General features: G+C 37.2%; 1 protein-coding gene across 30 annotated transcripts in view; it reads left to right on the top strand.

The window, feature by feature from the left end:
- EPB41L2 (erythrocyte membrane protein band 4.1 like 2) overlaps window positions 1-19,523 on the top strand; it is a 223,003-nt gene that overhangs the window by 153,899 nt on the left and 49,581 nt on the right. For all 30 annotated transcript variants that reach the window (XM_008952998.4, XM_008952986.4, XM_008953003.4 and 27 more), the window contains exons 5-11: window positions 700-742; window positions 5,033-5,108; window positions 8,386-8,604; window positions 9,984-10,071; window positions 14,441-14,593; window positions 15,115-15,212; window positions 19,107-19,279. In XM_008952998.4, the coding sequence (XP_008951246.4) occupies window positions 700-742; window positions 5,033-5,108; window positions 8,386-8,604; window positions 9,984-10,071; window positions 14,441-14,593; window positions 15,115-15,212; window positions 19,107-19,279 (850 nt within the window). The remainder of the gene's footprint in view (window positions 1-699; window positions 743-5,032; window positions 5,109-8,385; window positions 8,605-9,983; window positions 10,072-14,440; window positions 14,594-15,114; window positions 15,213-19,106; window positions 19,280-19,523) is intronic.

Genomic DNA, 19,523 nt, shown 5'->3' with positions numbered 1-19,523 from the left:
TTATTTCTTTCTCTTGCCTGATTGGCCTGGCCAGAGCTGCCAGCACAGCAGTCTGAGTAAAGCTTTCTTAAGGAGTTCCTTGTGATTGCTACTTCCAACTTAGAATGAGGTTAAGAAGAAAGAAGGATGTTATATTAAGACCAGGAAGGGAAATATTGTCTCCAATCTGACCTTACCTCTCCTTACAATTATAGAGTTGGAGGGAAAGGGAGGATTAAGGAGGAGGAGTAGTTCGTTTTAGGAGTTGAGATAATTGTGTTTGCTTGGTATGTATATACTTTTAGCCAACAGTTTCAATTTTCACACTTTATCTTTCATGACTAAGAATCCATTATTGTCCTTGAAGAGCTCTCATTTCAGTGTCTGCAGGGGCTATTTGTTGGCAGTTCTGCAGAATAAGACTGTGTGAAGATATGTCTCATCATTTGGACCATTTTAGATGCAAGAGAATGAGGCCCATGGGACCCACCTTAAAAGCATGTGAATATTTTACTTATAGTACACACTTACCACATTTACACACATATGTCCCCAAGGACAAAGCAATACTTAGCCCAGTGGAATGCTGATAGGTGCAAGTTGCTTTGAATAAGACTTTATTAAAATGTGTTTACACTTAAATAATTATGTGAACTGTAAACTGTTCTATTTTAGACTCTAGAATATTTCTTATGAATTAATTTTTTTTCCCTCATGCAGAACTGGTTAGATCCTGCTAAAGAAATAAAGAGACAACTGAGAAGTAAGTATATAAATAATCATTCTTTGAAGTTAAGGTGTCTTGATATCTATTTGTGATATAAATGATCAGTAATAGAATGGTCAGTTCTATTTTGCATTTATGCCATCTTAGAAGTTAATAATACTAATAATATTTTTGTGGAATTGTGACTGTTTCGTACATGGCTCAGGTGCTCCTACTTTTGAGAAGGTTCTAGACTCACATTCCTAAATACTCACTCAGAATGTCCTACCAAGTAACATCTGACATTTTTTTTTCTGGGAAAGAAAGAGAAACTACTTTTCTGTAAATTTTACTTTCTATGTAAATTTTACTCCAGTGAGACCTGATACTATTGCTTTGTCTGCTTCATTTTGAAAGTGCATAATTAGTTCAATATGCACATCTTTGGCCACAGAGACATAGAGACACTGTTCCTGGATGTACTGGAGTGAGGACTCTTTGGGGAGAAGCAAAGGGAACAATCTTTTCAGTTCTCTAAGGTCACTGCCATCTCTGCTCATTGGTTCTACAATCCAAGGCCACTTTGCATACTCTTTGAGCCTGGGCTTGTAGTTAGGCCTCATTGTTCATTTCTTCCCCTTTTCCCATTTGTTCTTGTACAATCCCAAAATGACTCCAAGAGTCCCACTCTAACCAGCTTTAGTTCTCTCTATACGTTCTGCCTCTGCAGGTTGTTTTGCCTGTGGCTGTTTTTTTGGTATCTGTGCCAAGAAACATGATAAATAGAGAGAAATCTCTGTTAGGGGATCTGGATACTTAATTTACTTCAGGGTCTGTGAATGACTGAAGCAGAGAAGGTAGGCAGCTACAGGCAGTTGGAATTTTCGGTCTGGAGAATAAAATCTGAAGGCTGGTAAATTCCTAACAGCCTTCCTCGACTGTGGAGCCCAGAGTTGTCCCAGGAGAAACCTCTTCTCCAGGTGCCAGCATGCAAGATGCCCTTTGTACTGTTGATTTCATTTCCTTCCTTACTTATTATTCCTAAGGTCAAAATACTGAAACCAACCTGTCCTTTCCCTTCTTGCCCTTTTCATCTACCATCTAGCTCCCATTTTAGGTTCTTCACATTTGTTTTCTTTATTTCTTTCTCTCTCGAATTATTTATCTTTTTGGTAGTCTTCCTATCATTTCTTTGCTTCCCTACTCTCTTTTTTTATTCTGAGCATATACCTTATTTTTCCCATTTCCTCTCCCTGTAGACTCATCTTTCTTTTCCTTTTTTAAAACGTCTTTGATTAGAGTGACCAACCTCCTGATTTGCCCAGGACTGAGGGGCTTCTCAGGATATGAGACTTTAAGTGCTAAAGCTGGAACCAGTCCCAGGCAGGCTGGAATGGTGGGTCACTATCCTTTTGATTATTATTCCTGGTTTCCCACATTCTCTTTCTTGCATTTATTTTCTTGGTGTTTCATCCATTTATGCTTGCTTCATGATGGAAAAGGGAGAAAAAGAAGAGGAATAAGTAGACACTAGATACATTATGCTTACCTTATGGAAGAAACAGTACCAGAGCTTTGAAACTTTTTCCTTTGTCCCTTCTGCAGTTGTTACTTTGCAAAGTGCATGCATTCAAAAAGGTTACGGATGCTTAGTTCTTACACTTTCTCTGAAACCAGACCTGCCAAGTGACCCAAACAGAGAGAACAGGGCAACCTCTGAAACATGATTGATGTTCCATTGAGTTGTTTCCTATGGTTTTGTTTGGGTTCTTGTTTGATTATTATTATTATTATTTTTTTGTGCCACTCTCTTCAGAGTCATGGAGATTTCCTAACTTTTGGAAGCCAAACCTCTTGCCGATTATGAATCATGTTCTTATGTTTTGATTATCTGTGAAGTTTCAAAAAGTTATTTCAGAACTTTTACCCTTGTGGTTTGGCAATATGAGTAACAGTAAGATTAGACTTTTTAAAACTGTTGGAACCAGTTCTTTAAATGGCATCCTGTACTGTACCCATCATGAAAGCAGGCTGAGGAAATGAAGCTTTAGCAGTTGTATCTACCTCTTTCTTTCTGTATTAAAATAGACCAAAAAACCTGCCTATTCTATCCTTGGTGTCTGCTATAATTTTATTTTTATTTTTCAGCTCATAGGCAGTTAGCGAAGATAAATATTAATCTTTTTTGAGCTACCTATGACAACCAACAACTTAATGATTCTCATTTAAAATTTGCCTTAAAACCTTTATTTTCTGAAACATAAATAAGACTATATGTCTAAGGCTTGCGTATGACTAGTATGTAAACATTTCTGTAGCTAGAAGGACTGTTTATAAACAGCTAGGTAAAAACTATGATGATAATAATATGTAATCAAATTAAAAGTTTAACTTGAAAACTGCTAAGGGAGTAGATTTTAAGCGCTCTCACTGCAAGAATAGTATGTGAAGAGTAATGCATATGTTAATTAGGTTAATTTAGCCATTCCACAATGTATACGTATTTTAAAACATCATATTTTGTACCAAAAATGTATACCATTTTTAATTGTCAGTTTTAAAAAAGCTTAGCATTATTGGTACATTTCAACAGCTTTTAGATTTGGAAGTATGTTAGAAAATATGTGGTCTAGTAGAAATGTCTCCGAGTCCTGTCCAGGCAAGCATGTTCTAGTGTTATTACCTAGAAAACAAACAAGGAGCCATTAAGAAATGATAATCCTGTGATAACTTTACTTAATTCGAGACTAGCAGTCACCTTGAAGAAATGCTTACACAAACACGATGCATGGATATTTGACAGTCATCATGGCGCTATAGGCCAAGAAACCTCATATATCTTGATATTCAGGAAAATCTTATATCCCATTATTATGTTTTAAATGTGTAAAGCAGAACTGAAATCTGCTTCTTAAGTTCAGCAGGATTGACTTCATTGGTTGAATCAGTGGTGCATTGAGCCAAAATCCAGCAAAAATGCATTTGTATACAACAGTAGCCATTTAATAAATATTTGAGTGAGTGAAAAGGTAGTGTGCTGATGGTAAGACAAAGGACAAAATGCCACACTGAACAAGAGAATGGGATTCAAGGAATTTTTCTTCAGGTTCATAAATTAAACATCTCATAAGGTCTTTAAATATGTATAGAATGGAATAACTTGGCTGGGCGTGGTGGTTCATGCCTGTAATCCCAACACTTTGAGAGGCTGAGGTGGGGAGATTGCTTAAGCCCAGGGATTCGAGACAAGCCTGGCAACATAGGGAGACCCCGTCTCTGAAAGAGTAAAAAATAAGTTAGCCGGACATCATAGTGCATGCCTGTGGTCCCAGCTACTTGGGAGGCTAGGATGGGAGGATCACTTAGGCCTGGGACGTTGAGGTTGCAGTGAGCCATGATCATGCCACGGCACTGCAACCTGGGCGACAGAGTGAGACTCTGTCTCAGAAAAAAAAAAAAAAAAAAAAAAAAGGAATAACATATATACACACACACACATTTTTTTAATTTAAAAATATTATGAACTTGAAGTCAAACTCTAAATTCAGGCTAGTGGAATTATTTGGATTCCATTAGGAAAATAATACCTGCCCTTTCCCCCATAGTTTTACTTTTTTAAAGTTATCCTACACATGATCTATCAAAATAGCAGTTAAATTTTACGTATAAATAGCAGTGTTTTAACTTTTAACAAGCCATTTATGATATGGTTGCTTGACTTATTCATTCTTTATGGCACAATACAGCCAAGTGTATGTTATATACGAATATACTTACACCTACTCTACTAAAACCTGGGAAATAATTGTATTGTCCTAAAGTATCATGAAATTATACCATGCTTTCCCTTCTTGGGATCTCTTTTAACACCTTCTTCAAATAGCCCATTAATAATTTTTGAATAGCTATTATCTCTTGATCATTACTTTCCTTCCCCACAACAATGTAGAAAATCCTGAATTTAAAAAAAAAAAAGGGTGGAGAATATTTGGCAACAGGAGATCCTGTGGTTAAATTGAATCTTATCTCAGAACTATTACATGGAGGTTATATTAAAATTTTTGTATAATAGATCACCATATAAAACACATGTTGAGGTACCAGTAAATGTTTATAAGAAAGAGAACCTATTACTCTTTAATGGTGGCTTATTTATGTAATTGATTTCTATTTTATTTTTTATTTCATTTTTATTTTATAAACAATTTTAATTTTATTTAAAAAAATTCTGCATGCTGATTTATAGTTGGATTAGTCTGTACTGTTTGATCCTTGACCTTTAAATTTTATCACAATAGTCATTCTTCTGTTAATTGGGTGCATAACTGTGATATTTAATAATTACAGACCTTCCATGGCTATTCACTTTTAATGTGAAGTTTTATCCTCCTGATCCTTCTCAATTGACTGAAGATATCACCAGGTACTTTATATTTGCATTTTTAAATGAACCTTTCCTTACAGCTCTCATTTATTTTTGTGCCCTAGGAGCATAGTGGTAATTTCAGGATTGAAAACCAAAACAGTTTTTCTTAAGTTTTAGAAGTTTCCTTGAAAATGGGTACATCCAAATAGTTTGAAATGTTGCCAGTTTCAAAAATTTTATTCACTTTCTTTAATATCTTCATTTATATTCTAGTAATGAAAATTTTAAAAATGATACTGCTGACAACTTTGTTTTCTATGTTATACTTTTAAAAGTCACTAATATTTAATATTTGAGATTTTAATACCAAGGTCATTTTTATTGTATATAACTCATGTGTGCTTATATACTAGTCTCATATTACAAAGATGATATGAGGTTAGCAAAATGAAATTATTTTAAAAGTCCAGTTGAACTGGTAATTTCTTTCTCTCTTCTCCCTCCAGAACCAAACAAGGTAGGATTTCTTAGGTAGAGTCAATAGCTAGTTCATTTCCATCTCCTTGGAGATTGTATGAGCTATAAGAACATACACTTGAATTGCAAAGAAAGGATTCTGTTTAGGAGCAAGAGAATATTTATTGATTCTGAGTACTTGAATGGCAACCAAGAAACATTGTGAATCAACAAGTACCTTGAAATCTTAGCCCAGTTAGACTGGGTACCAGAAACATTGTGAATCAATCAACAAGTACCTTGAAATCTTAGCCTGATTACACTGGGTACCAGGGATAGCATTTCTTAGCTTTGGTGAGAGGAAGTATAAAGGGTTGATTTTTTTTTTAAAGGATGATTTTTATATACCATATTTTTAAAAGGTTACTTACATGGTCAAGTACAACTGTGTGCAGTGCATGACTTTTAGAAAACTAGAGGGGCTTAGCAAAAGAGTCTGCTTGTCTTTAGTTCATGTATCTTTGATGCTTTCTGCTGGGCCAGTTTTGTTGTCAGACATCAAGTTGTGGAGGTGGTTAAGAGTGCATAATATCCATGTGAAATAGCAAGGATGGAAATTTCTTTCCAATATTGGGTACATAGCAGGCCGGCCTTTTTTTTTTTTTAACTACTTGTTGCTGAATATGAATGCACTAATTAAGCTCTGAATGAATTAGCTTCACCTAGTAAATAATAAATAGTAGCTTTTGTAACTGCACAGTGAGCTACTTAGAGCATAAAACCTGACCGAATGGCATGTGTAGGATGCAGAGCTTCACTGCAGGGGTGCCTCTGAACAATGCATGTAACTGGGGCTTTGTGACCCAACACTCTGTACATACACTCCTCCTGGCAGTAATTTGTTTGGGGAATGATAATCCTTTGGTGATTGCAAGTTTGTAGCATCAGTACTTTGGTTTTCCATATAAATGGAACTTGAACAGTCTCCCTATCTAGTGGGAGGAACAATATAGTCTGCTCAGCTAACTAAAGGTCTCAGTGGTGCAGCCTGAGACCAGCCACCTGCCTGTATTTGTGGCCTGGAAGCTTAAATGTCATGATCGAAATCTTCACCATGACTTGAGTGAACATTTAGAAGGGGGGGTAGGCTTCTGAGAAGGGCAAGAACACTATTTCGAATAATGTTTGAAGAATGCTTCATAGTGCTGTGTGAAGGTACAGTTGGGTAATTCAGGAAGCTCATGCCATTTTTTGTTTGAAGTTTTTAGGATTTAGACTTAGGCTTTGAAAACAGAGGAAAGGACCAATGTGAAAAGCAGAGACAATAATATAAAAGGAAGCAACAAGATGGAATCTTTGTGTTTAGGTTCTAAAACTTCCATAAAATGTGGAGAACCATCACTGTTGTTTATTAGAGAATTTGAGGATAACCTGGACCCATGGTTGAAAATTCAGTTGTCTGAAGTATGTACTGTTAATGCTTATGTTTTTCTACGGGTCAAGGAAACATATAATCCTCCTTAAAAGGAGATCTGCAAGGCATAAAATACTCAAAATACTGTAGTGATAGCGAGAAGACTTTCAGTCTCTCAATTACCGAGCACTTGTCATGTGGCAAGCCCTCCAGTAACTGTGGGACTATAGTGATGATACACAGAGTCCCCGCCCTGCCTGATGATGTATTTGGGTGGTAATCCAGGTTCTGAACTGACCTGGCCCCATGTGCTGGGTTGTGCTCTCTGACCCAGTAACAACAAGGCCTGGACCAGAGGCCAGCACTCCCCATTTGATTGTGTAGGGTAGAGAGCAGGAAGAGGATTGGGCCCTAAAACCCAGGCCAGGCAAGTGTCCACAGGACTAAGATGGCCAGCTGCCAGTATGAATGCCAGTCTCTAAAAGGTCTTAAAGAATGAGGACTCTGCTGTTGATTTGGGAGGATCCATGGTGACCATAGCAAGTGGTGAAGTTAAAGAGTAGAAATCACATTTTAAAATGTTACCAAGAGGAATTGATAGTGGGGCTTAAAGGGGGAGGGGAAACCCACAGGGTATATATCACGTGTTTCTGCATTTTATTTCATGGAAAACGGAAATTCTTTTATAACCGTAGTGAGCCACATGGAACATTGAATGAGAAACATTATAGCCACTAATTATTATAGCTACTAGTTATTGATTCTTAAGCATGTACCAGATATTTTATTTATATTATCTAATGTTCATGCTCATCTTCAAAGGGAGGTAGAGTTCTTAGCGTCTTATAGGTGGGAAATTACCCTTAGGCAAGTAAATTAACTTGCTCAAGGTCATATAGAGTCAGGTCTTCCTGGCTTCAAAGCCCAGGCCTTTTCTACTAAACTGAGCTAGCTACTGCTTTAAATGGGGTAAGTGGACAAGTAAGGGCTTCAAAGTAGAGATTTACCAATAACTGTTGTTAAAGGTGTTTCTGGAAAAGAAGAAATGTCAAGATGATAAAGGGTGGGTGACCTTAGCTTTTCTTACAAATGATTAAGACTAGTTTTTTTTTTTTAATCTATTAATCCTTACATCTTTTGAGGGGCGTGCTAATTACAGTTTGAAATCCAAGGAGACAGTTTAAGTGATTGAAATTTTTCCTTCAGTTATAAAACTCTTATATATATACACACACACATATAAATTAGCCTTCTGGACTCAGTTTCTATAAATAAGCCACAAGTTTAGAAGCCCAAGGAACAAGTTGAGGCTTTTTATTAGAGAAGATGATTTTTGCTGTTTATATGAAGAGTGCCTATATTGTATATTTGTTTTCAAAGGGGTACTAGCTTTTAAGGACTGTGAGTGCTCCAATCTCACCTAATGGTTCTCCCCTGACCCATTTCTCCCTCTGCTCCTCACAGATACTTCTTGTGCCTTCAGCTCCGGCAGGACATTGCCTCTGGCCGCCTGCCCTGCTCTTTTGTGACTCATGCTCTCCTGGGATCCTACACCCTGCAGGCTGAACTTGGTGACTATGACCCAGAAGAACATGGCAGCATCGACCTCAGTGAATTCCAGTTTGCCCCTACTCAGACTAAGGAGCTGGAAGAGAAGGTGGCAGAGCTGCACAAAACCCACAGGTCTGTTGCCTTGCTTACTGGAGAGAATGGCCATGGGAGATTTAAATAGCTTCTCTTGTAGCACTTACTAGACATTTGAGCACGATTTACAGGATTATCCAATTTTTCCTTTTGGAGTTTCACCTAGCACTAATCAAGGCAACGTGGAGCCCTTGAGATATCCTTTCATTATTTTTATAACTATCGTCTGAGAAACTATGCTTGTAAGACTGTATGTTTTCGTGAATTGGAAAAATGTACTTTTCCCCATGACACCTTCTTCTCCCTATCCCCCTAACACATACACATTGGAGACAAACATGCCCACATACTTATTTGACATTGACTTTATATTTCTTCTGCCTTATAATTGTCCTTATTACTATATGTGGTAAGAAAGCTAGGGAGATAAGGAGGCATTGGGATTTGAATTACCAGTGTAGGTGGTGATGGACGTAGGAATAGTAACTGAAATGTACAGGTGATTCCATTGGAAGATGACCCGTTGGTTTAGCTAAGATTACTTACATTACATTAATACCATATTACGCTTCTAGAACATTTATATGTGTGTGAAAAGAAAATGGACTTTTTACACAAATTTTTATAACGCTAGCTACAAAATGATAATTTGTTCTATATTGCAAAATTACAGTTTTATTAAATATTTACTAAAGTGATCTGAAAGGAACTTTCAAAAATTAGGTTTTTAAACAGGCCACATTCTTTGATTTTTCTTTAAAATACGGTATTTGACTCTAAATGTTTTCTTATTAATTTACTTAAATTCTACTCAATAGACATTTGTTGTATAATTCTGATATGAAATATCAGGTACTGACATGCCATGGGGAATGTGAAAATTAATGGGACATGATCTTGCTCTTTAGGAGCTTAAGGTTTATTTAGTTGGGTATATAGATAGGAATGGAAATAATTTTAGTATGGACAATTGATTTGTGTTACCTATCATAGGTATAAAATCAAATACAAGTAATTTCAATCTTTATTATGATCAACTCTAGTGAAATAAAATGAAGGAGTAAGAATGTGTTTATCACAGAAAGATGAGATCACTATTTTTTATTCTCCAGTACTTATGTTGTACACTATTGCTGGGGCTTTTTTCCTCAGTGAAAATAATCAAAAGCAACTTTTTAAGATAAAATGGGTAAGAGTGGAGGTATATCTCCATGCAGTTTAGCAGGTTTAGATTATAGGATCTTAAGGGAAAAATGTTAGAGGTTGAGAGTTGTTTTCTTACCATTTCCTACTTTTCTGCAAACTTGGCTGGGTAACTTTCTCTCCTCCAAACCCTCTGAGCACAGACACTCCTCCCATTCTGACTACATTTGCTCTGCATCCATTAATAAGATAATACTGTTTCTTTTGATTCTCAGGGGCTTATCGCCAGCACAAGCTGATTCCCAGTTCTTAGAAAATGCAAAGAGGCTTTCCATGTATGGTGTTGACCTACATCATGCCAAGGTACTGTAAATGTAACGGGGAGTAGCATCATAGTAGTCTGTTGACTGAGGTTTTGAGAGGGCTCCAGTTTCAGGATAGCACAGCTTATTTTTGGGAAAAGGATATTTGCTTTCAATTGAGGGTCTCTGGAATATTTCCTTGGTGACTAATTATGGGGTGTTTGGTTGTGGGAGGGACCATGTATTCTGTCTCTACCACTTGTTTTCCCAGTCTTTTTAATTAATGCCCTTTCATAGGTACTTACTATGACACACCTTGTCAGCCTTTTTTTTTTCACCGCTTATCCTGGTTTATTCTGCATTGCAGCTTCTGCTAGGCCAAGTGCTGTGTCTGTCCCAGTTCCCTCTCCCACCTCTGTCTTGGGAGAGGAGAGAAGACCTTAGCAACCATAAAAGGGCAAAAGTAGCATGGGACCACTTTCCAAAAAGCTTATGTGTGATGAAGGAGCCCTAGAGTTGGTCTTTTCCCTGTAGGTGTGTTTTGTACTTTGTGAAAGATAACGTAGGTGGGCCCAGGCTCTGGGTGATAAAGCACCTTCAGTCTAATTTGAAAGATGGTAAAAGAGTGGGACAATGGGGACATGGGAAGCCAGTCATAATCCTGAACACCGTAATCCCAAAAGATCAAAATCTCAAAAATATAATGCTCGAAAAAATAATTTTAAAAGTTATTTAAAAGACATTTATTTACGTTTTTAAGGGGGGATTTGAGAAACATAAAACACAACAGAACTTCATAGGCCACTTTACACGATAAATTAGGCAGTAGTAACGTACATTTTTTTTGCAAGCATAAATGTTCGGTATACTAACGAGAGTCACAGGGTATGAGTTATGAATAGACAAATCCTGTTCATAAAGAAATAAGTCAAAAAGTGAAATGTGTAAGCGCACATCGCTATAGTTGGTTGCCAGTAACAATATCACTTACATCATGGTTCTAGTTTAGATGATTATGTAGTGGGGAGAGTCGAGGAGAATGACAAGCAAGGTGAAATATGAATTTGGTTTTAAAAAATATGTCCAGAGTCAACATTTCCTTATGGTAGCCTGCTTTTAAAAGACCCTGCCAATCTGTAGATGTTGTTTAGAAGCCCAGATTATATGATTTGAGAAATCTCTAGGAAAGCTCCCCACACAATGATGTCTTTCCTCCCTAGGCCTCTGATTAATAATTCTTGCATTTGTGTTATTAATCATACTTCATATTTACAAAGCACTCTTTTTCTCCTCAGTGGCTTCCTTTATTTAAATATTTTTCTTTATTACAAAACTAATACATGTTCATCATAGAAAATAGAGGCAAACAGAAGGAAATAAAGATCACTTAAATCTTTTTATGCAGAAACAAGCACTCTTAATACATTTTTTCTTTTCTTTTCTTTTTTAGATCCCTGGGCAGTTGAATTCACATGCCTTCTAAAAATGGGGTCATACTATGAGCATCATTTTTGTTAGTTTTTTTTTTTTTTAACTTACTATTATAAGATTTTTCTGTCAGTAAGTAGTCTCTGGCAGCATCATTTTTAACCACTAGATGCTGTATGCCCTTAATTTTAAAAAGTACTTTCATACCATCTCATTTTTTACAAGTATACCATCTCATTTAAAGTTTGAATGTTTTTTAATTTTACAGCTACATAAAACAGTGCAGAGAATGACTTGTTTAAAGCCATGTATTGTTAAATGGTCTATCTGCCTGATACCGTCTGGTAAATCCTAGTAGGAGGTGAAACAGATTGTCTTAACACTCCAGTGTTTTTCAGATCATTTTCTATGTAATGGGGACAGGCTAGGTTAGCCAAGAAACAGAAATAGGGAGGAAGGAAAAAATAAGTTTGAGACCAAAAAGAGCTCCCAAACCTCTCCTCCTCTAGACCCTGCCATTCTTACCACATGTAAATCTTGCATCTCTACTTTGTTGATTGTTAGTTAGAAACCAATTCTTAAATGGCAATGCCGTATGTAAGGTTTCAGGATTCTTATTTTTAATGTTGTCTCTTAGAAAAGTAAGAAATTGTGGACTCTGTTCTACGTATAATACTCTTTCTTGCTGTGTAGTTAGGAGCAGAACACTAAAAAAATTCAAGATAACCTTCATTCTGTTTATCATCCGATAGACTCCTTAGATAATATTTGATAAGCAAGATATTTGTGGCTTATTGAAAAGAATATATGTGGCAGTTTAAAAGAACTTTTCATATTTCATGTCGTTTAAAGTTTTGTGTCTTTATTTTTCATTGCCTTAAAATCAGATTTTTTTTTAATTAGAAGAGTTTGTAATGTCATATTCATGTTAGGATGAGTTGGAGAGAGTTAAATAAAAGGAATCTCAACAAAGGTGCAGAGAAACCATAAGAGAAGCGGGACACCCGTGGTAGCCCCAGGCTAGTATCTGCAGCTATCCTAATCTCTCTAGGTCTGTCTGAAGGAGGGAGGGCAGAGTGGTTTCCAAAACTCCCAGGGAGAGATATGTGTGGAGAGGGCCGTCTTGTGGGGAGCCATTGTCAGAGGGACATAGTTAGCCTGAGGTGACCACATAGGGAGGGAATCTGGGTATTAAACACCCTGACCTCCCTTTCCTTTCTCTCCTGATCCTTTGCAAGAACTCCCTTTATACTGAACTCATTTGAAAGCCAGCCATCTCCATGCATTGCCCCAGGCATTGCTCCATGGAGCAGTGAGCAATGCAGAGAAGGTGCTCCTTTCCATTAGTTTATTTTTCTGATTTTGATACCATGTGGCATAACTTACATGTGAAGGATCAAGGCCTGCCTTTTCCTCTTTCACTTCCTACCCTTCATCTGTCGTTTCTATTCACACAAATACTGGTAATTCTAAAATAATTACATAGAACAACAAAAATCAACTGATTTACTTGAATCTGCGTTGTGTCTATTTTTAAGTCAGATAAAATAGCTTCCTTGTCCTGTCCAAAGATTGCTTCAGACTAGAGATGGCTCATTCAATGTTTCAAATGCGGGTTGCCTCCCCACTTGTGGTAAGAACATGCCGTCTCGGGCAATCTTCTGCCTTGCTCCCGGTGGCCATGGGCAGTGATGGTTTTGGCAAACACACCATGGGGTCTGGTGCCAAGTTGCTTGGGCACCTGTGCCTGATTCACCCCAGCTTTTTAGTCTATTCCTAGAGAGAGTTGTGGCTGCCAAGATAAGGGTGAGTAAAGCAATTGATTGGATTTTTTAAAATGGCTCAAGTTGGTCTAATGTAATTTTATTTGTATATATGAATTACTCAAGTGTCACAGCAGAGAAAGCAACTGGCATCAATTAGCTAATACTATACTTTTATTTATAAAAAACTGATTTAAATGGTATCAAAATGTTCTGAGTAATAAGATAGACAAAATGTCCTTTTATTAAATTGGGAGTTAGACTAAATATGGGGTTTGTTGCAACATTTTTTTTGAGAATTTGTTTCGTATTGTTTGTGATTTCTGAAAATGTGAATATCTCTGAGCGGTAGTCTTCAATTTTACATATGTTGAATGAGAGCCAGCTCTCCTCTTAGAGATAAACAATAATTTGTATGTTTTGAATACATGCATCTTAGATCTTCACTACTTGAAATGTGAGGAGACAGGTTTTCACTTTTGTCTGTAAATTTGTTTGGTTTTTAAAACATAATTTAGGCCTGTGATTATTCTAGATTGTCATCGATTCCAGATTAAAGCTCTAGGGAAAGAAAACTATTAATAACTTCAAGAATAGTCTGCAGTCCTTTGAAACGTGCCAGCCAAAGGAATGCCTAATGAGAACTGGATGTCAGCATTCTAAGTTAATGAAAAACTGCTTGAAAGAATTCAGAGATTTCAGCACTGTCAGCCTGGAAGAGAAATTATCTGCAAGGGATTGGTGTTTTGCAAAATATTGGCATAATTTTAAGAGCTATTAGCTAGGGTAATCCATCTGAGGTAAATGCACCTAAAGGAAAATGGTTGAACACATCTTAGGGTAGGCCAACAGACTGTCCCTGAGGCTGGACTAGCCTACGGGAAAAGCTCATTTTATTTCCCGTATCTTCGGGATCTCTAGTTCTGCTTCCTTTCTTCTCTGTTAGCTCCTACAGTGGAGCTTGAGAACATATGCATTACGCCTTTTGAAGGACACTGTGTCTTATGGTCACGTTGCCATAACTCTTCGGCAAATCACACCTGATCCCTGAAGATGAATAAATTTAACATATATGTGTGTGCGCCATAGTTTTCATTAACGTGCGTACTTGTCACTAAACTTTAAATACAAACCTGTTAAACTGTCATTCCTGATCATGATTTGAGGGAGCTAATTTGCTTCTTGATTTGTGTAACTTTCACAGCTCTTAACCATGGTTAATTGGGTTATGCTTGGCAGGACTCAGAAGGTGTGGACATCAAGCTGGGCGTGTGTGCTAATGGACTTCTCATTTACAAAGACAGACTGCGAATCAATCGTTTTGCTTGGCCGAAAATCTTAAAAATTTCCTATAAACGCAGTAACTTCTACATTAAAGTCAGACCAGCAGAGGTAAGCAAAGACATTTCTAATCAGTTGTTGTTAGTCGGCCTGTTTACGACCATGAATTTAAAAATTCTTTTCTATTCTAAAATTTTAAGAAAATAAACTATTTATTCTTCCATTGTAAAAGGTCAGGGTTCTTAATGGTAAAATTGCAGTATATATATGTCTGGTCTGTTTTTAAAAAAAGCAACCATCACGCTTTTTACAAAAAAGAAAATGTGATAAGGTGTGGGCTCGTTTTTTCTTGTTGAATCAATTAAGTTGTGATCATTAGGAAAGCAATAAGATGAGTTTTAGTGAACATTGAAGGATAGTTGGTTTATGTGAGCCGTTGTTACTTGCTTTTTGTAGAAAATAGTATTGCAGTCTATGAAATTCATCTTTATATGATTATATTAGATACGCAATATTTACCTTTTTTGAGAAGAATAATTGCTTCTAACAGAAACATCTGAATCCATGCTTTTCAGTAACTTCTAGTCAGTTCTTAAGGAAATATGCTGATTTGTTTTACGGATTTATTCCAGCTGGAACAGTTTGAGAGTACCATTGGATTCAAACTGCCAAACCACCGGGCAGCGAAAAGACTATGGAAAGTGTGCGTGGAGCATCATACTTTCTACAGGTAATTTTAGGAAAACAGCTCGGAAGCCGGGCACGATCGCACATGCCTGTAATTCCACTGACTCAGGAGGCAGAAGTGGGAGGATCACTTGACCCCAGGAGTTTGAGACCAGCCTGGGGAACATACTGAGACTCCATCTCTCTTTTTTTCTAAGAAAGAAAGAAAACAGCTTGGTATTGCTTTTAGTAACCTCTGTGAATTAGGAGGTGGTAGTGGTGGGGAATGTGGCAGATGCATTAACCCACTGTCTTTGAACTCTTTTCTCCCCTCCTTGCCTCATCTCCTTTGTCTGCAGTCCCTCCCAGGTCCGTTTTTGTCCATGCATTGTCATTTAGAACTGAGCTGCCCCTGCAGCTGTCTAGAGCTCCACTTTGTGACTCTAACCACCTTTCCTTCCACCACAGCCACACTGCCTCATGCCTGCTACCATTCTTCTTTCCACTATCCCTCCTCTTAGGTTTCACTTCGATATTCTCATCAGCTGCCTCCTGACTTAACTTCTTTCCCAAACCAACTTGAACCCTGTGGTCTGACTGCTTTGTCAGGAACGTTCTGACCCCCTCAAACTACTCTCCTCTTTGCACATTTACCTTCTCTGTCTGCTAGTCCTGGATTAGTCCTGTGTCCTGACCTCACCAGTTTTGGACCTGTGCTGTCCAAGTGCTACCTTAAAAATAGTACAACTATTGTGACACATGCAGTTACTCTATATAACAAAAAATAGCACAACTCTATGGATTAGTGCTATTACAGATAAATAATTTCCAGCATGAGCTGGATCCTCAGTGCTGCTAGGCAAGCAATTTGTCTTTTGACTTCCTTTGCCACTCCAAATGCTCATTGTCCTCGTGAGTCCCTAGGCACCCCTGCTTCCTCTTCTGATGCCCTCCACTGTGCGGGTCACTGAAAGAAGAAGCTGTGCGTGAGTGTTCTTGGTTTCATGCACCTTCCCTTCTTCCCTTTTGCCTTTAATGAAGCATCGCTCCTCTCTCCTCCCATTCATTCTTTCCCCCTTCTCCTGTCTCAAGGAGGAGATAATCATTCCTCTGCTTTGATCCCTCATTTTGTGCCTCTTAAATTATCCTGCTTTGTAAATTATTTGTTCTCTAGTGGGTACCTTTAGGTTCTTTGGCCAATAAATATGTCCACATCTTGCTCTTTAAAAAATATGTCCACATCTTGCTCTTTAAAAAAACAACAACAAATATGTATATATGGTTATATAAGATTTTATATATAAAATCTTTGATCATCTAACCATCTTTAGCTTGTATCTTGTCTCTTTTTATACTTTTCTTCAAGGACATGTTTTTTACATGTAGTTTGCTTATCTTTGTTTTCTCCGTTTCCTCAGTTTTCTCTCATTGCAGTTTAGCTAGCTATGTATCTAGATCCTTCATCTTTAAGGTTTTTGCTCTGGACTTATGGTCTAATACTGTTCTACCAAATACGAGCTGTGTCACCGTGATACCAACCTCTCTGCTTCACTTCCATCATCCATATATGATAGTAATACTAGTATCTACCTCATAGGATTGTTTTGAAAATTAAATGAGATAACACACATGAAACAACTTAGAACCATTTCTGGCATATCATAAAATTTATCTTCACCATTATCATTATTCTTAGTTTGGTATCACAGTTTGCTATTTTTAATGTGAATTATCAGCTGGCACACATGATTCTTTCTTGACGTTAAATTGACTAATATCTATTTTTCAAGACTAATATGTTAATTTTTGAGGAGAAATATAACTCATAAAATATGCTTGAATCCCTCAAGTTACACTGATCATATAAATCTTTGAAAACTTTATAATTTTTCTTGGTAGCCATAACAAATTTCTCCTCCAGACAACATGAGCCAGCTCATATAAAGCTAGTAGATGACATTTATGACACAGATCCAAGCTGGGCAGACAACAGCTTTCCCTGTCACATAATGATAAAAAAAAAAAAAAAAGCAATAATCTGTTTAGAAATGGCAAGTGCTAGCATTCATTGAACACTTATTAGAGTCAGACACAGAATTGATTGCTTTATATCGTGGTAGTCTATTTCTCGCCCTAGGCAAGACAACTGATGCTTAGAGATCGGTGCCTGTGGAGGAGCACAGCAGCCAGGCATCTGAGCAGAGATGGGGACCGGGCTCCCTGATTCTGACACCTGTATTCCTCACCTCTGTGCTGTCCTCTTCTTGTATTCTTGTAGCAGGAGTTTCCGAGATGCATTAGCTGTGCAAAGCCTCCGGCCTCCTCATTTTTGCTAATGTACCATGGACTCCAGTTTAAAAGTAGACCAATTTGCTCCTGCAAACTTTTGATATAATGGTTAACAAAAGCAGTTTTAAATTTTTAAACCTTGCATAACGTTGCTTACAAAGCTATATAAAAGAATATATCTAACACAAAGGGCCAGTCATACTTTGTCTATAGATTGCTTTGAATCAGGTCAGTGGAATTTATTCTGTTTCAGTTTATCATGAAAGGTACAAATGATTTCTTTAGAAAATTACGGTGGCTTGCAGATTGAAGCCATTAATCTGTAAACAGATCTGTTAATTGATAGCCAATCAGCTAGATTGATACTAGTGGAATAAGAATGTAGTAATAAAACTGATACGGCTGGGCACAGTGGCTCATGCCTGTAATCCTAGCACATTGGGAGGCTGAGGCGGGAGGATCACAAGGTCAGGAGTTTGAGACCAGCCTGACCTGGTGAAACCGTGTCTCTACTTAAAAAAATACAAATATTAGCTGGGCATGGTGGCATGTACCTTTGTAATCCCAGCTACTCAGGAGGCTGAGGCAGGAGAATCACTCGAACCCGGGAGGCGGAGGTTGCAGTGAGCTGAGATTGCAACACTGCACTCTAGCCTAGGTGACAGAGCGAGACTCCTTCTCAAAAAATTAAATAAGTAAGTAAGTAAATAAATAAATAAATAAATAAAGCTGACACCCTTGCTTGGAGCATTTAATAGAGCCTGTCACCATTCTGAGTGTTGTACAGGGATTCTTTTTTTTTTCTTTATTGCAGAAGGTGATTTCTAAAAAAATTGTACAGAAAGTCTAGAAATACTTGAAATGATAGTGTTCTTTAAGAAATCACTCTTCCATAGTAAATGATAGGAAAAGTTTCGGTGGAATTCTTCATGTTTTTGAGCTGTCAACAAAAGTCTTCCTATTTAATAAATTAAGAGCTCTGAGATTATGTTTCTGTTAAGATATTTGTCAACTTTTGATCAAAGAGAGCAAAATAATTTCAGTTGAACTCCCAAAAAGATTGGTCCATTTGCTAAAAACATGCTTTTGTATAAGCCTAGAAATATTTGACATCAAGAAAGTTTGATTTCATTCTTTATGAACCCAGGGATTAAGCAGTAGAATTGTGCTGGCAAGAAGGGGTGTTAGCCATCTCTACAGATCCACTGTGTGGCATGTTCTTCATGGGAAAGAATCACTTAATGGAACAGATTCCTGAGTTAGATGTTTTCTCCCCAGGAGAAATAGGCATAAATATTAAGAATTACTAATGGTAATGGATTGTTACTTGGCGCTTATAGCTAGAAGCAAAAATTCAGACATGTGTTTATATAAATGATTTAAGCTAATACAAATAAATAACCTTTGATATACTGAGAACAGCTGTTTCTTTGCTTAGGTGGAGAAGAACATTATTCAGGAATACATGAATGTGGATTTACTCATCACCATCATAAAGCTGTGTGTGTAGGAGGGTTTATAAATAATGTTCTTTAGAAAGTTTAGTTTTTGAGTAATCATACTTAAAATGAGATATGAAAGTACGTAGCTTTAAAGTTTTTTTAAAAAATTTCGTAAAGTCTAATTTTGCTTCCCCTTTCTCTCTCTCTTTTTTTTTTTCCTCCTATAGGCTTGTTTCTCCAGAGCAGCCACCAAAAGCCAAGTTCCTGACCTTGGGGTCCAAATTTCGCTATAGTGGCCGCACCCAAGCACAGACCCGCCAGGCCAGCACCCTCATAGATAGGCCAGCACCACACTTTGAGCGCACTTCTAGTAAACGGGTCTCCAGGAGTCTAGATGGAGGTAAACACATTTATGATAATTTTGATTTTCATTCATCTTTCTCTAATCCCATGAGGTCAGAAAATGTTAATCCAGTTAATAAAGCCACCAGAAATACCCTACAGGGATAGCCATTTTTTCCCGAGTAAATAAAATGCTATTACTTACACCTACAAGAGAATAATTTTGTTGTGTTTTAGAGTTGTTACTCTTTTTTGAAGCTGTCATACTTTTTTCTTTTTTTTTTGTTTTAAAACAGGTTGAA

The sequence above is a fragment of the Pan paniscus genome, chromosome 5 (assembly GCF_029289425.2).
Source record: "Pan paniscus chromosome 5, NHGRI_mPanPan1-v2.0_pri, whole genome shotgun sequence".
NCBI lineage: Eukaryota > Metazoa > Chordata > Mammalia > Primates > Hominidae > Pan > Pan paniscus.
Note: the sequence above shows the minus strand (reverse complement) of the source record. Positions and strands in the feature narration are given on the sequence as shown.